At 43.6% G+C, this 19,005-nt stretch overlaps 3 protein-coding genes across 5 annotated transcripts; 2 read left to right on the top strand and 1 right to left on the bottom strand.

The window, feature by feature from the left end:
* Positions 1–1,049: 1,049 nt before the first annotated feature.
* USP30 (ubiquitin specific peptidase 30) lies at positions 1,050–12,441 on the top strand. The gene is made up of 13 exons (XM_031592459.2): positions 1,050–1,191; positions 1,301–1,410; positions 1,886–2,068; positions 2,610–2,713; positions 3,555–3,653; positions 4,400–4,442; positions 4,702–4,796; positions 5,539–5,598; positions 6,109–6,195; positions 6,761–6,841; positions 7,845–8,064; positions 8,245–8,353; positions 9,345–12,441. The coding sequence occupies exons 1-13, from the start codon at positions 1,139–1,141 to the stop codon at positions 9,607–9,609; spliced, it is 1,509 nt and encodes a 502-aa protein (XP_031448319.1). The 5' UTR covers positions 1,050–1,138; the 3' UTR covers positions 9,610–12,441.
* Positions 9,465–14,475, bottom strand: ALKBH2 (alkB homolog 2, alpha-ketoglutarate dependent dioxygenase). 2 transcript variants are annotated; one of them, XR_016472135.1, is made up of 5 exons: positions 14,125–14,475; positions 13,693–13,891; positions 13,154–13,590; positions 12,449–12,550; positions 9,465–9,598 (listed from the first exon to the last, which is right to left on the bottom strand). XR_016472135.1 is itself a non-coding variant. In XM_031592462.2 (3 exons), exons 1-3 carry the CDS (start codon positions 14,462–14,464, stop codon positions 13,281–13,283), a joined length of 849 nt encoding a protein of 282 aa, XP_031448322.2. In that variant the 5' UTR covers positions 14,465–14,475; the 3' UTR covers positions 12,562–13,280. The 2 variants fall into 2 exon arrangements, 1 of the variants encoding a protein (XP_031448322.2); XM_031592462.2 differs by lacking the exons at positions 9,465–9,598; positions 12,449–12,550 and having other exon boundaries at positions 12,562–13,590.
* A 54-nt stretch (positions 14,476–14,529) lies between these two features.
* Positions 14,530–18,954, top strand: UNG (uracil DNA glycosylase). 2 transcript variants are annotated; one of them, XM_031592461.2, is made up of 7 exons: positions 14,530–14,705; positions 15,274–15,474; positions 15,554–15,649; positions 16,151–16,248; positions 17,008–17,096; positions 17,257–17,435; positions 17,913–18,954. In XM_031592461.2, exons 1-7 carry the CDS (start codon positions 14,616–14,618, stop codon positions 18,051–18,053), a joined length of 894 nt encoding a protein of 297 aa, XP_031448321.1. In that variant the 5' UTR covers positions 14,530–14,615; the 3' UTR covers positions 18,054–18,954. The 2 variants fall into 2 exon arrangements, with proteins under 2 accessions (XP_031448321.1, XP_031448320.1); XM_031592460.2 differs by having other exon boundaries at positions 16,966–17,096.
* The last annotated feature ends 51 nt before the right edge of the window (positions 18,955–19,005 follow it).

Raw genomic sequence — 19,005 nt, 5'->3', positions numbered from 1 at the left:
GCAGTCATCATCCATGCATTTTGTGTAGGACCAGACTGTACAGCTGATCACACAAGACCTCGTGGATGTCTCAGGTACCTTCATGTCATTTCATGTGGATCAAGATGGGTAACTGTCACCTCACCTGACATTTTCTGCTTTTCCCTCCCAGACACACAGACTTGCACAAACAGTGTGGCTCTTTCATCGTGCATCCTTGTTGTCTTTGATTTGGGTGGTGTTGTGATTTGGGTAAAAAATGGCTGTTTCAGTTGGTTGTTCTCACAAAGCGGCTCAGCAGTTTATTTGGAATAAAAGGCAGCTTGGCCCATAACATAAAAAAAAAAAATAAAGGCTTTGGCAGCTAAATCTCATCTATCCACACATTCCTCTCCAGAAAACACGGGTTAAAGAAACCATATTTCAATTTTTTATATAATCAGAGAAGTCTGCTCTGTCTCGCTGGGTGAAACATCGCAAAGCCCACAACAGGAGGGTGGGAAGTTTGGTCCTCTCAGCACCCTGGTGCTTTTTGTTCATGTATTCAAAGTATTATGTCAGCACTGTACATCTCACAGGAGTGCTGCAGCAGTCAGATTTGCTCTTCTCTTCTACCACTTCCCCACCTCTCTGTCTCTTGTTCCTGTGCTCTCTGGGCTCCCATCTCCCTCTGGCACATATGGAATAAGGCCAGGCAAACCAGGACTGGGCTGAAAGGTGCACCAGGCACACTGTAACACAGCTCGGTAGTTAATTTGGGAAGGTGTAAAGAGGAGGACGCTGCTCCTTGCCAGGCCCACAGCCCAGTCGGCAGCTGCCACCTCGAGGAGCTCCCAGAAGCTGCACGTATCGCTGCACTGATGGCAAACACTGCTTTCGCTACACGACCCCTAGAGCACCTCGGTTAAAAAAAAAAAAATAATAAAAATGACAGCACTGTGTGCAGAGCGAGGCCTTCGAGTCAGGCACAGAAACCTGCACCACACTCGGGACTCAGCAATCCTCGCCCAACGCGCGACCTTAGCAACCGTTGCTAGGGGGGCGGCCCGGCGCGGAGCGTGCTTATGGCGTCACTTCCGGCGCCTCTCGCGCTACTTCCGGTACCCCGCGCTCCCTGTCCGTCGCGCCTCCCGCCCGCGGGGCCGGGTTCCGTGGTGCGATGCTGCCCGGCGGCGCCGTGCGGCGGGCGCTGAGAGCCGGGGCGGGCGGCAGGTCAGCGGCGGGGCCGGGAGGGGTGGGGATCGGCAGGCGAGGCTCGAGCGTTGCCCCGAGCCCCGTTGCGTGGCCGCCTCCGTCACCGTCCCCGTGTCTCCCCGTGCAGGTACAGGGCGATGCGGAGCTGGGGGGTGATCGGGGGGCTGGCGGCCGCCGTGGCGGCGGGGATCTACGTGCTGTGGGGGCCCATCGCCGAGAGGAAGAAGCGGAGGAGAGGTAGGGAGCGGCGGGGGGAGGGGGGCGAGGCCGTTGCTGAGGCCGGAGGCCCGGTTTGGGGTTCCCTGGGCACCCAATTATCTGCATTCGTCATTAGGAACTGTTGGAAATGATGGGCTGTCACTGAAGTTAAGGTTTGGGCTGCTGTCCTCGCCTTTAAAATGTCACAGGTTACAGTCTGCGTTGAACAGAGGACTTTTGTTCCTTATGTAAGGTATTAATTGTATCTGTTATTAAGAATTGTGGCTTACTGAATATATGCTCGTGTCTCTTTTGTGGTAATTTAATTACAGCTGCGGGTCAAGGATCTTATTTTATTTTGCATTTTGGGATGCAAAACAGCCATGTGAGAGCCTTCTAGTTTTCAGCACCAAATGAACAGAAATCATGTAATTTCCATGCCAAATTCACTTGCCAGTGAAAGTAGCGAGGTTTTTGCAGCCTGCAGTGTCAGCTCTTCCATCTCTGTTGGCAGGCCTGGTGCCTGGCCTGCTGAACCTCGGAAACACCTGCTTCATGAACTCCCTGCTGCAAGGCCTGTCTTCGTGCCCCTCGTTCATCAGGTGGCTGGAGGAGTTCACAGCACAGTACAAGGCAGAACAGAACCAACCCAGTGAGCAGCAGTACTTGTCACTCACTCTGTTGCATCTCCTAAGAGGTACCCAAACTTATTCACCTGTGGTAAGCTAGGAAGAAAGCATTTAGCATCAACGTTAATCTTTCTCAAAGAAAGGAAGAGCAGGCAGTGCTCCTCTCTTTTTGGTTTAGTGTCTCAGGATGTTGTTCACACTAAAACTGTGCTACTGGAGCTTGTAAGTTTAAGTGATAAAAGGACAGTGAGACATTGGTGGTTTTTTGATATCTAGAGATCCACTTTTTACCTAATCTACTAGTAAAGTGATCTTTTCAGGCAGTGTTTATATTATTGTTTATTCTCTCTATTTCTGTCAGTTGGGAAACTCTTCACTTTACATGTATATTAGACAAAGAGAATGTATGCAGTCAATGACACTGTCAGATTAGAATGGCAATTAATATATGCTAGTTTGGTTGTCATTGTTTACCTGTCTTAATCAAGAATAACTTTATGGTAATCAATTATATTGTGCCTAAGTAGCACAAATCCTAAAATACACAGACCTGTGTTCTAACCATGCTTTGCGGCTCCTTCTAACATTTTAAAATGCAATGTCTTTAAGCTTTATCCTGTCAAGAGGTAACAGAAGATGATGTCCTGGATGCAAGCTGCTTATTAGAAGTGTTAAGAATTTACAGGTGGCAGATCTCGACATTTGAAGAGCAGGTGATTACAAAATTCAAGTTAGATTGCCTGATATACAGTTCAGTGCTTAGATCTGGAATAACAAAAAAACTGAAGCAATAGCACTAATAGAACTGGGTGCCAAATCTGAATCTTTGCTGTAGAAAAAAGTATGCTTTAAAAAATGAAGAACAACCACATGGTTAATGAATGGTGTTTTCAGTTTGTTTAGATATCTGTCATGGAAAGCCTGGCTGCTTCAAAACCTCCTACTTAGTATGTTCAGATTTGGTTTGAGATACTAAAACAGAAGGGATACAGCCCTCACTTCCCTGTATCAGAAGGGCTTCTGCTTGCAGGGATGGACTCAACTTCATTACTGTTTCCAAATTCAGTCCCATAGGAGATTTCTAAGACTTATTTTCAGTATTTTTAGCCCCTAAGTAAGTGCAGCTGGTCGATAAACTCAATCAATTTTCTCATTCATAAAAGAAGAATACAACCATATTTTATGTTTCAGAGCCAGACAAAATAGCACTGATTTGAGTGATGGTTTTATTGAAACCCAGGAAAGCAGGCATTTGTGCATTCATTTTTTTTTCTTCAATGACTTTGGTGCCTTTTAAATTTATCCAGTCCAGAATATTTTTAATAGTGTCTGCTGTTATGAAATTCAGTTTTATAGAGAACACTTCTTCCTAAAGTTGAATTGGGTGCACAACTAATTACTATTAATATGTAAGATAAGCTCTAAGCAGTGATTTTCCCCTTTAATTTCATAGTGCAGTGTTGTAGCCATATGACTATCAGTACTCCTGGTGTATGTTTGGATGGGTTTCTTTTTTGTTTTGCTTCCTGTAACTCTTATGCCTCTGTTTAATAGGATGCTCATGAACTATTTCATGTCCTTACCTCTTCATTGGAAGATGAACGGGATCGTCAGCCACGTGTCACACATTTGTTTGATGTGCATTCATTGGAGGTGACGACTTTCCCAATGTTGTTTTGTTATCAGGAGAAGTTTCCATATGTACTTGGTAGTCTGCCTAGATTCCTAAGTGTGTCAAGTATGAAGTGCCTGTTAAGAAACTGAAGATATTAGCATAGTGTTTACAAAACTGTTCTTTATTGCTCTGACATAAATGAATCAATAGCCCAATGAAAGGAAAACAAAATGTTTGAAGGCAAATGTATCTTAGTCTGTTGTGACTCCGCTTGCACGAGGGCTTTTGCATTCCTAAATCTATTTGAATATAAGGACTGAAGAAACTAGCAAAACACTGGCACAGAGCAGCAGTTTGTGCAATCACTTACTCTTATCTGTTAGACCTGATGCAAGAAAGGGCTCAGAAAACTGCAAAATGGGTGTTCATAGAATAGTGCATTTGGAGGTGAAGTTTTAGCTCATCCTTCAGCATTAACGGTCAGCTTAATGCTGGTGGAGGATTTATATCTTTTTGTCTAAATTACATACAAACGGCCTAAAAAACTTGTTGAGCTTTTATTTCAGTGCTATCAGCTATCAGAATTCTAAAGGTTAATTGTTCATTTTATTAGAACTGCTCTATTTGTCACTTAGAACTTTGTTATGCACCAGGTTTTTTGGCTTTCTTCAAACACAAAGACACTTAAACTCATACCATTGTTCTAAAATCAGGAATGAAATATGTATTTGATACGTAAGCTTTTCTAAGGTGGGGCTGATGACATCTTTTATCTTCTCTGCAGCAGCCAGAAATAACCCAAAAGCAAATAAGCTGCCGAACAAGAGGTATGTTTTTTCTTCCATCCTAAAACATGAATATTAAGTCATAGTGTAATCATTTTGTTTATTAAGGGGATAAGATCAACTGATCTTTGTCATTATTGGACTGAAGTGCATTTCTTCATTTGCAAAATACCATTCATTATTTGTTAGTGGGGCAGGCCATGTTTTACAGCTTTTGTTACAGTAGGCCAAAAATTTGGAATTATAGTGATGAACGTGGATGCTTTGAAAATAAAAGGACAATTTCACCTTTGTGTTTCAGGATCTCTTCCTCCTATGTCAAATCACTGGAAATCTCAGCATCCTTTTCATGGAAGGCTGACCAGCAACATGGTTTGCAAACACTGTGAACACCAGGTATAAGAAAGTGTGTTCTTTGTAGGTATACATGAAAAGTGATGCCTGACATTCAGAGTGCATCCTGAGGTGAAATCACCATTCCTTGTTTCCAACATAATTGGTTTAAGCTCAATAGTTTGCAGGAATAACAGCTTCAGCCATTATTTTTTCAGCTACTTATTGTGGCATTTTATATTGAACAAGAAAATATTGCTAAGCATACCAAAGAAAATGAAGTGTTATTCACTTCCTGGGGATGACAGCTATCTTAACATGTAGAATAGTTGTTTTATTACATTTAGTATCTAATATCACAGGTATCATATACTGAAAATCCACTTACACAGGTAGCATTTTAGGACTAGCTATTCATTCAGCATGCAGTACTGTGATTGCACATGCAAAGGCAAATAAAGTTGCAGTCATCCAGAGTGAGGAGATGAAGATAAGCTGAATGAAGCAAAAATACAGCAAATAAATTGAATTCACACATCCAACTCTAGGAGTACTTTTCAAAAACTTGCAAACAAATTTAGAAGTGAGCAGGGACAGCTTCAGTAGAAACAGGCAGAGTAGTACCTTGTGCACTGCATCAGGTGTTTCCTAGCACTACAGCTGTGGGGAAAACAAGTGATTTAATAGACATACATGGATATGCTTGTTTTGCATGATACTGTTGGGAGGTAATGGTTGACCTATTTTGTTTCTTTAGATCATTGCAGATTTTTTTGCTCACTGCATTTGGAATATTTTCTTGCAGAGTCCTGTGAGGTATGATACATTTGACAGTCTCTCACTGAGTATTCCAGCAGCTATGTGGGTATGTTTCTGCTTTTAATGGGTGACCCAGCCAGCATGTCTACTGCCTTGCCATCAGAGCTTTATCTTCACTATTATCCTTTTACAGCCTCAGTAACACCTAAATGAGGTGTTACTAAATGAGTAACTAGAGTTGCCTTTATAAACAATCCTGTTGTGATAACACAGTACCTTACTACTCAGGCAATGAGGCAAATGAGCAATTAGCCTGATGGGTGTGACTGTAGGCACTGAGTTTTCTTTTTTCTCCTGGTGGATTATTTGGTCCTTTTGGTTAAATTGAACAGAGCAGATTGTATCCTGAGGGCTGTGTATTACTAGCAGACTCAGAAGATGACCTTCAAGTGCTCTGTCTCTGGTTATATTTCAACTGAAAATAGTTTCTGTGTCTCACTGGCTTTGTGAAAATCTTTAAATGATAAAACATTATAGATTTGGGGGCAAAATGTGCAGGAGACCTTTGTATTGTTACCTTATGTCTGTAATTAATTTTTTTTGCTGTTGTTCTAAGGGTCATCCTATGACACTGGATCACTGCCTCCATCACTTCATCTCCTCTGAATCTGTGAAGGATGTTGTGTGTGACAACTGCACTAAAGTATGCCATTGTAATTTATGTAACCTTTTAGCTCAATTTCAAGCCTGCTGACAGAATTAAGGCTTCAGTTTTCTACTCCTTTCTTCATGACTTCAGGAAAGCCTCTAGCTTTCCTGGGATTTATTCTTAAAATAGAGTTACTACCCCACGGTATTTTGAAGCTTTATTTATTGTTAACATAATAAAATTTACAAATGCTTTATTTGGTATTTAGATAATATTTAGACGAACAAAAGAAGAAAAAAACAAAAAGGTCCCATTTTGAAACATTACTTTATATTTGCCTGTACTTTGAGTGATAGAGAGTCAAAATGGATTGTCTGAAACCTAACAGAAATGGCTACACGTGAACTAGGTTTGTTTTCTAAGAGCTGTTTCTAATCAATTTTGAGTTAAAACATGGATCCATTAGAATAGGCCAACAGCTCTTGAGAGAGGAAAATTGTAGAAGAAATTCATGTCCCAAGGATAGCTTGGTATGCAGTAAGCAAACCTGCAGCAGGATTATTGTTTGTAATTTGATACAGCAAGTAAACAAACGTCTCTGTTTCCCCTTTGATTTCAGATTCAGGCGGAAGGGACTCTGAATGGACAGAGCATAGAAAACCAGAAAACAACATTTGTTAAGCAGTTAAAGCTAGGGAAGGTAAGGCAAGCTAACCCTCCAAATCCATTTTTAAATCCTATCAAATAGGATTTCTTTCCTCTTTCTTTGACCTGTTTGCTTAATGTCTACTTCTACTACTTATTAAACTTCTCTAATGTTTTCTTAAATAAAAAAAAAAAAGCTTTTGTCAAATATTTGTAGACATTGAAGCCTCAGTTCAACAAAGCTCTGAACTTTTTAGCTTAAAGAACGTGAGTACTCCACTGTTATTCAGCAAAACACTTGAGTTTGGCTTAGGTGCAGTTTGTCCTGTGTCAGTTTTTTATTCCCTTGGTAAGTAAAGCAACTGATACATACAACCTATTTGTAGGATAATTTGTGCTTTTCAAAGTTAAAATATTCTAAATACAGAAGGTTTAAACAAGAGAACGCAGTGCTAAAGAACTGGAAAGATTTATATTAGAGGTTCTTACAAGTTTCTTGTTCTGTTATCAGATAACAGAAGGACAGCAGGGCCATTCATAATAACATTTCCTTACTGACAAAGGCTAACCTTGGCATGATGTTATCTGTCAGATATTTATAACTCCTTGACCTTTTTTCCCTGGGTACTCTTACTGTGTGATGCCATTATTTATGGAATATTAGCAAATGCCTGGCAGCAACTTACCGACACAAATTCCAGTGCTCATTTCTACCTTGCAGATCATCAAGCTAAATGAATGGGCTTTTTAGGAATGTGTGTGATTTTTCTTTTTTTCCTTTCCCCATTTGGAGTCAGTAATTAACATGCCCTATCTTACTGCCTAGTAAGCAATATGGCACTATTAGAAATCTCAACAATTGTGAGATTTTTGCCATGACTCAGAAATAGTACTGCAGTAAGTTTAGATACAGAAATAGCACATAAAGGAACAACAGTTCAGTGACTTAATTCTTTATCTTCTGGACTTACCATTTAGTTCAATTAGAATGCTTTTAGCAGCTGTTTCTCTTCACTTAAAATGTATTTTGAACTTCTCTTTTGTATGGAACTTTGAAGCTCCCTCAGTGTTTGTGTATCCATTTGCAAAGACTGAGCTGGTCAAACCAAGGGACTCCTCTGAAACGTCATGAACATGTACAGTTCAATGAGTTCCTAATCATGGACATCTACAAATATCACATTCCTGTTCATAAATCAACTCAGAATGATCTGAATCAGAAAAGCTCCGAAGAGACAAAGCCTGGAACAAGGGATGGGATAGCAGTAAAACCTTCAGGTATTTACCTGTGTTTACCTCTTGACTTTAGATATCAAGGGACTGTGATATGTAATGAATTAAAATAAGCAAACTACCTTCACATTCTGTGATGACAGGCACTGTAGAAACAGAAGCAGTTGCCAGCAATACTTGTGGTAGCATTTAAGTTAAATTACCAATGTCTGTTTTGTTTTGCAGATGCAGAACAGACATGTGGTACCAAATCTCTCCTTATGAATGGGGCCTGCTCCTCTTCACTCTTAATGTCCTCGGGAACTTTTCCACTCACTGCATTCCCTGAATGCAGGTAAGTGTGAGATGTGTATCCTGTTTGTATTTCTGTCCATTTGAATTATGTTTTCCTTTACTGTCTTTATCAAAAGGCTGTGTAGTCATAGGGCTTAACATCTATCTTAGTTCCTGTGCAGAAAATTTTCTATTTTCCTTACTGATTGTCTTTGGCTCCATTTCTCTCTTACTAAGAAAGGGAGTTTAGCTTATTACAGGGAGAACTCAGAATCTCCTTTCTTTGGTTCAGCATGCAGTAATCATCCTTCTGGATTGCCATATTCTCATTCATGCTGTTTTTCCTACTACCCCTTCTTTGACTTTTAACTATTACTGTGAGAGTTGTTTGGTTTCTTTAAACTCCTGCAAGAAATTCTTACAATATTGGAAAAAAATATCTGTAAGAGTTCTATTTAACAATCTCAATTGCACCTGTCATAATTCTACTTAATAAATCCAATCTTGATGCTTATGATGATGATGATTTGTTTTTGAGAAAGTTCCCTTTTCAGTCCTGAGACCAACATTCTGTTACAGAACTGTTGGTTATTATCCCATGGGGAACACATTTCCCACAATACTTTAGGAAATGAGAAGTGAGGAAACACTCTGTGCCAAACATTTGCTATGAAGACAGTTGTAGAGCAAGTCCTTGAAGTATACCCATTGTTTATCTGTGGATTATCCACCAGAATTTGACCTCTTTTAAGAATTACATTTTTCTAGAATAACTTTCCTGTCCAGTGCTGTAAGAGATAAACGCTGGTTTGGTGGGAAACATTTGTACAGAATTCAGGCAGTTACACTGGGCAAGATGTAGTAGCTGTCTGGTGCATTAAACCTTTAAAATGAATGGTTTGCTTTCTTCAGTAGAGTCAGGCAGCACGTCTCTTAGAGTCAATTACTTGCTCTGGAAAGAAATTGCAAGCAAAGACAAAGCAACTGGAGCTTCTTTTGGTCCATGTGTGACACATGAGGTCTGCTGACCCTTTTTCTCCTTTCTCTCTCAGTCCCCCTGTGTACCTGTACCGGCTGATGGCGGTGGTTGTGCACCATGGAGACATGCATTCTGGACACTTTGTGACTTACCGCCGCTCTCCGCCTTCTTCCAAGAGCCCGCTCTCTGTCAGCAATCAGTGGTTATGGATTTCAGATGATACTGTTCGCAAAGCTAGTTTGCAGGAGGTCCTTTCCTCTAGTGCTTACCTGCTGTTCTATGAGCGTGTTCACTCAAGGGTACAGCACCAGAGTTTGGAGTTGAGGCCTGAAGAGTGATTAAGAGAGATGGAGGAGGACAAAAACTGACCAAATTCCTCTGCTGAGATCTACGTTGCACCTCCTGTCTGTTATGCAAATAATCCACCACAGGCCCTTTAACTTTCCCCTCCCTCCATGGCAGCAGCTGGCTCTTGCTGGGAGTAGTTTTGTACCAAAATTAAGCTACCCAAAGTTGGCCTGCTAACGTTGTGCAGTCCAAAGTGTATTTGTTTTAGATAAGCATTTATTCTGTTCAGTAGTAAGTATCACAGCTCTGAGACAGACATCTCAAAACAGACTTTCCAAGGCTGTTTTCCATATTCTGAACACATGCGTGTTTTCAAGGGGAGATGTGGAACCCTATACACTTGACAGCAGACATCTCTGAACAAGGGAGCCCCAGGAGCAGTTGTTAGGAAGCTACTGTTATCAAAGGCAATGATTTAAGAAACAAAGTGCCTTGAGCTTATTTGAATAGATTACCATTGTCTGAGTCCACTGCATGCCAGCTGTGTTCTGATAGGTGTCTCAAGATGATGGGATGAAAAGAGTGACAGCACATTTCTCCTGATATCCCAGCCAGTGAATAAAAGAAGGACTCCTTATATAACATGCATGACCAAAAAATTTCATTCCCTCCCCACTTCCTAATAGTTCAGTTCTCTATATATCATGGAATTACTGATTCAGGCAGCAGTTTCCTTTTTCCAGGAAAAAAGATCAAATTCTTTTATCAGTTAAGAGCTGACACCCTGACTTGTTGCTCTGTATCTTTGCACTACAGGTGAAATGAAAAGACAGAAGTGTTTGCTAGCTGTCAATATTGTAATTTTCTTGGTCACTCAAACTGTTGAATACTAATACTTGTAGTATGGACTACAGCTTTTAATACCATTGACTTTAAGGCTACTGTAATTGGTGTTCTAGATGTGCCCTTCCTATTTAATGCTAAAAACTGTCATTTGTCATCAGCCTTTTGGATGTATGTTGTCAGGCTTGCAGCTGAACATTAGAGCTTATACTGGTTGTGACTGTGAGCTGAGATAAACAGCAACCCAAGCGTCCTTGTAAAAGTTGAGCATACAGAATTGAATCTGGACCAATGGGCACTTGTCTGGTAAGGCAGCCTGCAAATTCTGGTGTCACTGCATTAGATATGCAGATTTCCATATAAATATAAATTGTAAATTTGCTGCTCTAGATTGTCTGATGTGTTCAAAATAATAGTATCTTAAAGCATGGATGGAGAAGGAAAAATTAATTTTGACTGCTTTTAAATTATCAGGAATAAAGTATGTAGACTATTTTTAGCTCTTTTCTATAATTCTAACTTGGAGGAAAAAGACTCATTCCTCAGACTAGATTTTTCGGTGTAAAACAGCAATTAAGTTTTCAAATCATTACTGTCTTCATAGTTTTTTTAGGTAACTTTGTACCTCATATATTCATATCACTGCCTGAAGCTCTCAGGCATTCAGAGTTCCTTAATGAAGTCTCAGAACCAGCTGAAATAATAATAGATGTACGTAAGAATCTGTTTACTACACTCACATTGTTCCAAAGTAATAATAGATAAAACACTCTTTATAAATCTGTAGAGATACCAATTAGTGAGAAGCCTCCCTGTCTAGGCTAGGCTATTGGTAGCATGGTTTTAACTTTTATATGTTAAGTTAGGGGAAAAAATGGGAAAAAAGGTTGCAAAATGCCAAAAATGTCCTGGCCATTAGGTAATATCTAACAGACTTGCAGAAGCTAAGAGGAGAGGAAAACCCCCTGTTCTGGGCAGCATGGGAGTGCAGGAGAAGCTCTGTAAAGCATGTTGTTCCAGCAGGGCTACAATTTGCACCTGAAAGCTTCCAAACATTTCCACCAGCCATAGTGTATATTCTGCAAAGCCTATTCTCAGTAGGGGCTGTTTAAAGGTTTTGTGAAGTTCATCTTCAGATAATTTTGTTTAGGAAGCAGTAATGCTGGAGGTGTGTCAGAACATGCACACACCACAGGCTAACAGTCTCAAACTTGTCAGACCCAAAGCATTGCAAACTTGCACGTTCAGTACTTTGCATAGAGCTGCTTTCTGTCGGGTCAGTTTGATCAGAATGGAAGCATAACTGTGTGACACTGATAACCTGCTCGCTTTCATTCAGCTGCAGGTTCACTCTGAAACCTTCCTCAAAGGGTGCAGAGATGACGGCTGAACAGTCAGCATTTGTTGTAGCTTTTGCTGCTGGGAAGGAGCAGGCAGCCTTGGTTTAGCCCTCAGTGTGAGGAAGGAAGCAAGTGACAGAACCTCAAGCCCAGTCCTGTGCTGGACACTCAGCCTACTGTGAGCTCAAAGGCTTCTGCAGATATTTGCCATCTTCACCTTTTGAAGTCACTGGGCTTCGTCCAATATTGTTACAAGCTTTCATGATGGAAAATGTGTTAATAAAATGCAGGAGCTTACAAAACATCAGATAAGACCTCTAGGATAACATCTCTGTGTTTGGATAATTCTTGTTTTATTTTGTGTATTATTTAACAAAAGTGTGATGTTAGAGTCACAGCACTGCACTGCTGTTTGAAGTTGCATTTTCACTTCAGGGTATTTTTTGTAACTGTACAGTAGCAATAAAAGAACTTAATAAAAAAAGTAACTGTTCATATTTGCTAATTTCTTCAAGGCCAATCTATCATATATACACAGTATATCTCATAGAAGCAGCTCTTCACAATACAGAGGATAAGAATTTCTAATTCCAACTTTTCTAAACTGCTGTTAATTCCACAGCCCCAAGAGACTGAAGGCTATTCATTCACATGCTCCCAAGCACGGTTATACAGGGATTAACTCACATTTTTGCTCAGTACTTACCATTGCTTGATTCCTTAAGACCTGGTGGACACTTTGGACACTCCTCATTTCAGTAGGATGGAGCACGGATGGGAATGGCTTTCAGGTAGTCAGAATGGATTCCTAGGGATAATTGTTTAGAAAAACAGGTACTCTCAGAAGTGATAGCTTTTCACACCATGTTGTCTGTATAAAACATATTCCCCTGAAAGTCACCTTCTGCTCCCTGGTTTCTGGAGGACTGAGTGACGAAGAGGTACCTCTGATGTACTTCTGTCCCACCACACTGCTGCCCACAAAAACCCACGCAAGCAGAGGAGGTAAAAGAGTGACTAAAACATACTGCACTCACTGCATAAATATCTTAGCAATCATCTTCTTATGTCAGTCTCATTTGTGTTTTATTTAAATAAAACCAAGCAAGCTGTAGCTCATTGATAGACCATCCAAGAAAGTGTCACCCATTGAATACCATCAGCTTACAGGCTCACTCTAAATGATTACACCTCACGCTTTATGGTATTTATAAACTATCTCACTATTTCAAGGATGAAGAATATTTTGGACTTTCTAAAAAAGTGGCTATAATTAAGATTAGGTGAGAACAAATTTCATCCTGACCAAAACAAGAGTATTACACGATAATAAGTGGTGTATCAGCAACTATTTACTGAAAGTATTCCTGGCATTTAAGATCAGTAGCTGCAGAAATTATTAGCAAGTTACCAAGCACGCTATCTTCTGGTTTAATGCCTTGGATCATCAAACACAGCTTGATTGAGAAACTGACAGCTATATCGAGGAGGAAAACTTCAGTATTCAGGGTCTATGGACCAGGTGCTTCATTGCTATCTCATTTTTTGTCAACAACCATCATTTTCCGAAATGTCAGGTTGATTCTTGGAGCAAGCACTCTCCTGCGGATGGGCAGGCTGTGGTACCAGTACACGTTAGTGGGGTACTTCATCATCAGCAGGCTGCCATGGGCTAGCTGCAGTCTGATGGGCTTAATGTGCCGTGTTGCATTCTTCCCCCTGGAATCACAGTGCCTGAAAACAAAGTCTCTACAGGCTCCAAAAGTCACTGATGCAATAGGGCTGCGTGGAACCAGCTCCTTCTCATCATCTCGATGTTCACCTATGTGGTCCTCACCGTCTTTATATCTGTAAACAGAATAATTAGTTCACCCGTCAATCCAGCAAAATGAATGTCAAACTACTCCTTGGTGATCTGTCAGTACACCAAGCAATAGGAATCAGACATACCTGTTAATAACAACAAAATTAAAAGTATGTCCTGTTTCCAAAACAAGGCGATCTCTGATGTGGTTGAGAACTGGGATCCACGGCTTAGGAGAAAAGGTGACACCTGAGTAAGTGTACGTTAACTCGGGGTCTCCGTAGGTTACCTGCTTCCTGGGGATATTATGCCACTTGCCAAACACGTGCAACTTCATCTGTTCACCTGTTTAAACAAGATGGATCAAAATTAACTCAGTATTCTTCACTCAGAGGGCAGTGAGACCCTGTCAGTGCTGCCCAGAGCTGTGATACCCATCCCTGGAGGTGACCGAGGCCATGGATGGGCCCTGGGCAGCCGGAGCTGGGGGCAGCCAGCACACGGCAGGGCTGGGGGGGCTTTGGGGTCCCTTCCAACCCAATTCTAAAGGATCAGACCCTCCCCCTCAGCTGCTTTACCTTCGAAGTACTCCACCTCCTTTTCCAGCTGCTGGAAGATCTCGTCAGCCTCGGCCCGGCCGAAGAGGAGGCGGTACTCGAGGCTCAGGCCCTGGGCGCGGATCTCCTGACCGGGCTGTGAGGGATGGGGCAGGCCGTCCGCCGCTTCCTCCAACCGGGGCCTCTTGCCATCACCCCCAGGTTCTTTAGCAGAACGTTTAACCACGAATCTGTCCATGCGCAAAGCGGGTAATACGTGGGACGGTACCCGTACGGGGCGGGCGCTGAGGAGCGGCCCTCCCTGAGGGAGCGACCGAAGGCGGGAATCACCCGACCCCTCCGTACCGGAAGCAGTGCGCATGTGCCTGCTAAAGCCCCGCCCCCTGCCACCACCAGGCCCCGCCCCCGGCGCCTGCGCGAGCTTTTGGCGCCAAATCGTAGCCCCGCCCCCCTCGGCCACCTTTTCGCGCCGGTCCCGCCGCTGCTGCCTTCCCTCTGGCGCTGCCGCAGCTATGATCGGGCAGAAGACGTTGCATTGCTTCTTCAGCCCTGCGCCGCCGAGGAAACGAAGCCGCTCCCCAGAGCCTGGCGGTGGTACTGAGGTAACTGTGTGGTGGAGGGTATAGGGGTAAAGGGGCGTTGGGGACGCTGGACGTGGCTGAGGGCTGCACAGAGCACTGGGGGCTGGTGAGGTGGGGGTTGCCGAGAGCTCGTGGCTGTTGAAGGGATGCGGTGCTGTGTGTGGGGGGCGCGGTGCGGGTTGGGGGGCACGGTGCAAGCGGCCGTTGGAAGCTGCTTCCAAAACCCCGCGTTTCTGCACGCCTGACTGAGCAACCAATAACGTCCAATAGGCGTTGCAGGCTTGTTTACGTCACGATTGCTAGGCAGACTAGCACATCAGTCTCGTCGAGAGCCAATAGAAATAAGAGGGTTTTTTTTACGCTGGCCAATGGGAGAGCGGGGGGTCAGAGCCGCGCTTGTGGGCGGGCCCTCTTAGGGCGCGGTGACCAATCGGAACGGGTCTGTCGCTGTTTTGCCGCGAAAAAGACGCGTGTGTTGTGGGGAGGGGCGGATTGTGGCATGGCGGTCTTAGGACTGGTGCTCGGCAAACGGCTGGGCCGCGCCTCTCTGCGCCCGTTCTGCAGGCGTCTTTTCTCTCGCCGTTTGCAGGATGATGCCGCTAAGAGGCTGAAAACCTCGGATCATGAAGCGGGCAGGGCCTCAGCGCTGAGCCCCGAGCAGCTGGAACGGATGCGCAGGAACAAAGAGTTGGCGCTGAGGAGGCTGAACGAGCGCAGCGTTCCTCCGGGCTTCGGGGAGAGCTGGCGGCGGCAGCTGGCGGCGGAGTTCACCAAGCCCTACTTCGTGGACGTGAGTGTCTAGGGCTGGGCCCGAACCGTGCTGCTGCCCCAGTGCTACCCCTGCGCTGATCCCCCTGTTCTGCCTGCAGCTGATGGCATTCGTGGCCGAGGAGAGGAAGAAGTACACCGTGTACCCGCCCCCGGAGCAGGTCTTCACCTGGACACAGATGTGCGACATCAGGGATGTGAGTAGGTGTGGGTGGTTTGGATCAGAAGTTCGTTAGGGGTGGGGCTTGTGGGAGGGTGGGGCCTGATATGGGGTCTTGTGCACCTTGGGTTTTCTCCTATCTAATGAACTGTAATACAGAGATATGTACGTTAGTGTTTAAGGTAATGCCTTGCTAATAAGCTGTGTGTGGTCATCAGTTTCACAGTGAATGTGGCATAGAATTCAAAACTCAGAAAGCTTCTTTGGAAACATTCATCAAGTGGATTGTGGATTTGTGCAAACTTAGGTTTTTGCACTCAAAGCACCTCCATAATCTTGGCAGCACAGCTGTGGTGTTAGCCTTTGGTAGGGGCTGCTTCTTAACTTTTTTATAATGTCAGTGATTGAAAGGCAGTTACTGCGGTTTTTTTGTCTGTATTTGTTCTAGGATAGAGCCTGTATGCAAACTTTTCCTTTTTTTTTCCCATTTTTTGGGGAACAGTAATATGATTCAGTACTAATTAAGGTCTGCTTCCAGGTAAAAGTTGTAATTTTGGGACAAGATCCTTATCATGGACCTAATCAAGCTCACGGGCTCTGTTTCAGTGTCCAGAAACCTGTTCCACCTCCCCCCAGGTATGGCAGTACCCACCTTACAAAATTCCTTTCATTAACAAATTATTTTTGGTTCTGTTACTCACACCTGTGTGTGAGATAATTGATGAGATGTTACAGCTGTGCTTTGCCTAGGAGAAACGTCTTAAAGACATAGCTCATTTTCTGTAGGTTGTATTCTCAAGAACATACTGTAATGAGTGTGTTATTTTAAATATTAGATGGGACTCAGTGCAGTCCATGTTTAGGGGAAGAGTGAGTGATGCTGTCTGCTCTTATCTGTAAATGAGTATCTTTAATGGCACAGGTCTGTCTTGTGCTGATTGTCTGCAATGAGTTTTTGACACTTGAGTGCTGCTAGAAGTGCTTGTATGATTAGAACTTGATTAATGAATGGAAAGGCAAAGATGTAACTTAGCCAGGAGGAGTAGTAGAAACTTAAGTAGAAATTGGACAAAGACTCTCAGATCGTAGAGAGGTTTGAGTTGGATGGGACTCCCAATGGCCGTCTGTTCCCACTGCCTGCAGTGCACAGGGACACCCACAGCTCCATCAGTGCTCACAGCCCTGGCCATGGCTGTGTGCAGGGATGGGGCACCACCACCTCTCTGGGCACCCTGTGCCTTGCTGTCCTCAGTGTAAACAACTTCTTTGTATCCAATCTAAAAGTCTAATAAAAAAAATATGAGATATTAGCTTGTTTGAGTATCTAAATACCAAATTGTTTGTCTGTCCCAGGTGCATAGTTCATAATCTTTTGTCTTTCTCCCATCATCTCAGTTTGGAAAATATTTACAAAGAACTGTCCACTGATATCGAAGACTTCACCCATCCTGGTCATGGTGATCTGACTGGCTGGGCCAAGCAGGGTAAGGCATCCTAAAAAGCAGATCTGTGGTTGGGCAGCCCATCGGTAAAACAAAATCAATTCTGGGTGTCCTGGTAGGTACCTTGGGATGAAAATATAACCATTATCTCTTCTCAGGGGAAGCAGAAGGCAGCTAACCTGTGGCTTTGTTTGTGTGCTAGGTGTGCTCCTGCTCAACGCTGTCCTCACGGTTCGAGCTCACCAGGCCACGTCCCACAAGGAGAAGGGCTGGGAGCAGTTCACAGATGTGGTGGTCTCCTGGCTGAACAAGAACCTGCACGGTGTTGTTTTCATGCTGTGGGGAGCTTATGCACAGAGGAAGGGCAGCTCTATTGACAGGGTATGGGTTGTGCAGTGGCTCACTGATGTTTTTTGTTAAGGGGTGGACGCTAGAGGGTGCTTTCTTTACAGGGTTGTGTTTTAATGCCTGCTTGAACTCTGCTGCTGCAGAACTTGATTGCCCTTTTGTTTAGCTTGGTCTTTGCCAGAATTAAGCAACAAAAGTGAAGCAAGAGTAACGTTCTGTTGTCAGAAGAGCCTCCAGCTGATGGCAGAGCTGGTATTTCTAGGAAAAAATCTTGTGAATAAGTGCTGTTAGGATAACAGCAATTGAAAAATGGGCTGGGTGTTGTTGGTTCTGTGCAGCCTGCCCTCAGTGGGACAAAAGTCTCTGCCTTTATGGCTGAGTTCTTCAGCCCTCCTTTCTTGGTCTGATGACTGAGGAAATGCAGAGAGAGGAAATTAAACGACGTGGAGCAGCCAGCCTTGTCCCTGAAAGTGCAGAGATCTAACGAGCTGTTTCCTTCACCCTTCACAGAAACGCCACCACATCCTGCAGACAGTTCACCCTTCCCCTCTCTCTGTGAACAGAGGGTTTTTTGGCTGTCGGCATTTCTCCAAGACAAACGAGCTGCTAAAGAAGTCCGGCAAGAAGCCCATTGATTGGAGAGCACTCTGAGCTGCAAGCATCAGCTCTGGGGCCAGATGGGTGCAAACAGCCCCTGTTGGGAGGGCTGTCTGGTTTCTGAGAAACTTCTGCTGACCTGAGGATTGTCCTCTGGATGTCAATCAAGGAACAAAAGGCCTAACTCTAAGAGACTTGGGTTTTTTTCCAGAGCAAATGGAATGACTTGTCTGCTTTTGGAAGGGATCTCAGCCTGGCTTGAGGCAAAGGAAAACAGTTTCATGTTAATTTGTTTGGTTATTTTTTATCCTGGAAATGTTTTTTGAGGGCCTTGTGAGGGGGGTGTGAATTCTTGCAGGTGAAGCTGCTCGGCTGCTGTACATAGCCTGCCTTGCTTCTCCCTTCTCCCCTGCATTTTGCTGTACAAATCTGTGTTTCTTAGTGGGGGGAGTGGAACTGGAATCCCTGGTCCCTATTGGAGCCAAGGCTGACTTAAAGGTTGCACCAGCAGAAGCTTTACCTGGTTTATCACTGAGGTTTCAGGGTTAACCCGATGAGCTCCATGATACTGAGGGAAGTTCCTGCAGATCTCACTGCCACTTCCAGCAGAGATACCTGTCCATCAAGCTGCCAAGTGACGGGCTGAATGTTTCAGAATATTTACGATCTTAAATCTTAATACAGAGATACTTCTGTGCTTTGCCTTCATAGGAGAAATTTATTTGCTCTGGCAGCCAGAAATCTGTTGGCTCTTCCTGGCTGAATGTGAGAGCTCTGGGTGACCAGTTCTGCTTTGCTTCTGTGCTTTCTTTTAATGAAAGTGCCTCGTTCAAAAGTCGTTAGGTTTTTTAAAACCTCGTATTTGCTCCAGGAGATGACACTAGCTGGGTGGAGCTTCCTTCACATCTGCTTGAGTTTTGGTGTGTTTTTTTTAATAAAAAATCCTTTTTCTTTACACTGTGCTGTCATCTTCCAGGGCTGGAAATGAGCAGAGGAGTTGGGTGGT

Source organism: Phasianus colchicus, chromosome 18, assembly GCF_987193195.1.
Source record: "Phasianus colchicus chromosome 18, bPhaCol1.hap1.1, whole genome shotgun sequence".
Lineage (NCBI taxonomy): Eukaryota > Metazoa > Chordata > Aves > Galliformes > Phasianidae > Phasianus > Phasianus colchicus.
The sequence above is the reverse complement of the archived record's forward strand: the minus strand, read 5'-3'. Positions and strand labels throughout refer to the sequence as shown.

Bases quoted from the DNA above. Each gene is read 5' to 3' on its own strand.
- ALKBH2 (XM_031592462.2), bottom strand. From the start codon at position 14,464: ATGCGCACTGCTTCCGGTACGGAGGGGTCGGGTGATTCCCGCCTTCGG. The intron at 13,892-14,124 runs GTAAAGCAGCTG...TTGTTTAAACAG, and splicing joins GGAGGTGGAGTACTTCGAAG to GTGAACAGATGAAGTTGCAC. The intron at 13,591-13,692 runs GTATGTCTGATT...TTCTGTTTACAG, and splicing joins AATTTTGTTGTTATTAACAG to ATATAAAGACGGTGAGGACC.
- UNG (XM_031592460.2), top strand. From the start codon at position 14,616: ATGATCGGGCAGAAGACGTTGCATTGCTTCTTCAGCCCTGCGCCGCCG. The intron at 15,650-16,150 runs GTGAGTAGGTGT...GTCTGCTTCCAG, and splicing joins AGATGTGCGACATCAGGGAT to GTAAAAGTTGTAATTTTGGG. The intron at 17,436-17,912 runs GTATGGGTTGTG...CACCCTTCACAG, and splicing joins AGGGCAGCTCTATTGACAGG to AAACGCCACCACATCCTGCA.
- USP30 (XM_031592459.2), top strand. From the start codon at position 1,139: ATGCTGCCCGGCGGCGCCGTGCGGCGGGCGCTGAGAGCCGGGGCGGGC. The intron at 4,443-4,701 runs GTATGTTTTTTC...TTTGTGTTTCAG, and splicing joins AATAAGCTGCCGAACAAGAG to GATCTCTTCCTCCTATGTCA. The intron at 6,196-6,760 runs GTATGCCATTGT...CTTTGATTTCAG, and splicing joins TGTGTGACAACTGCACTAAA to ATTCAGGCGGAAGGGACTCT.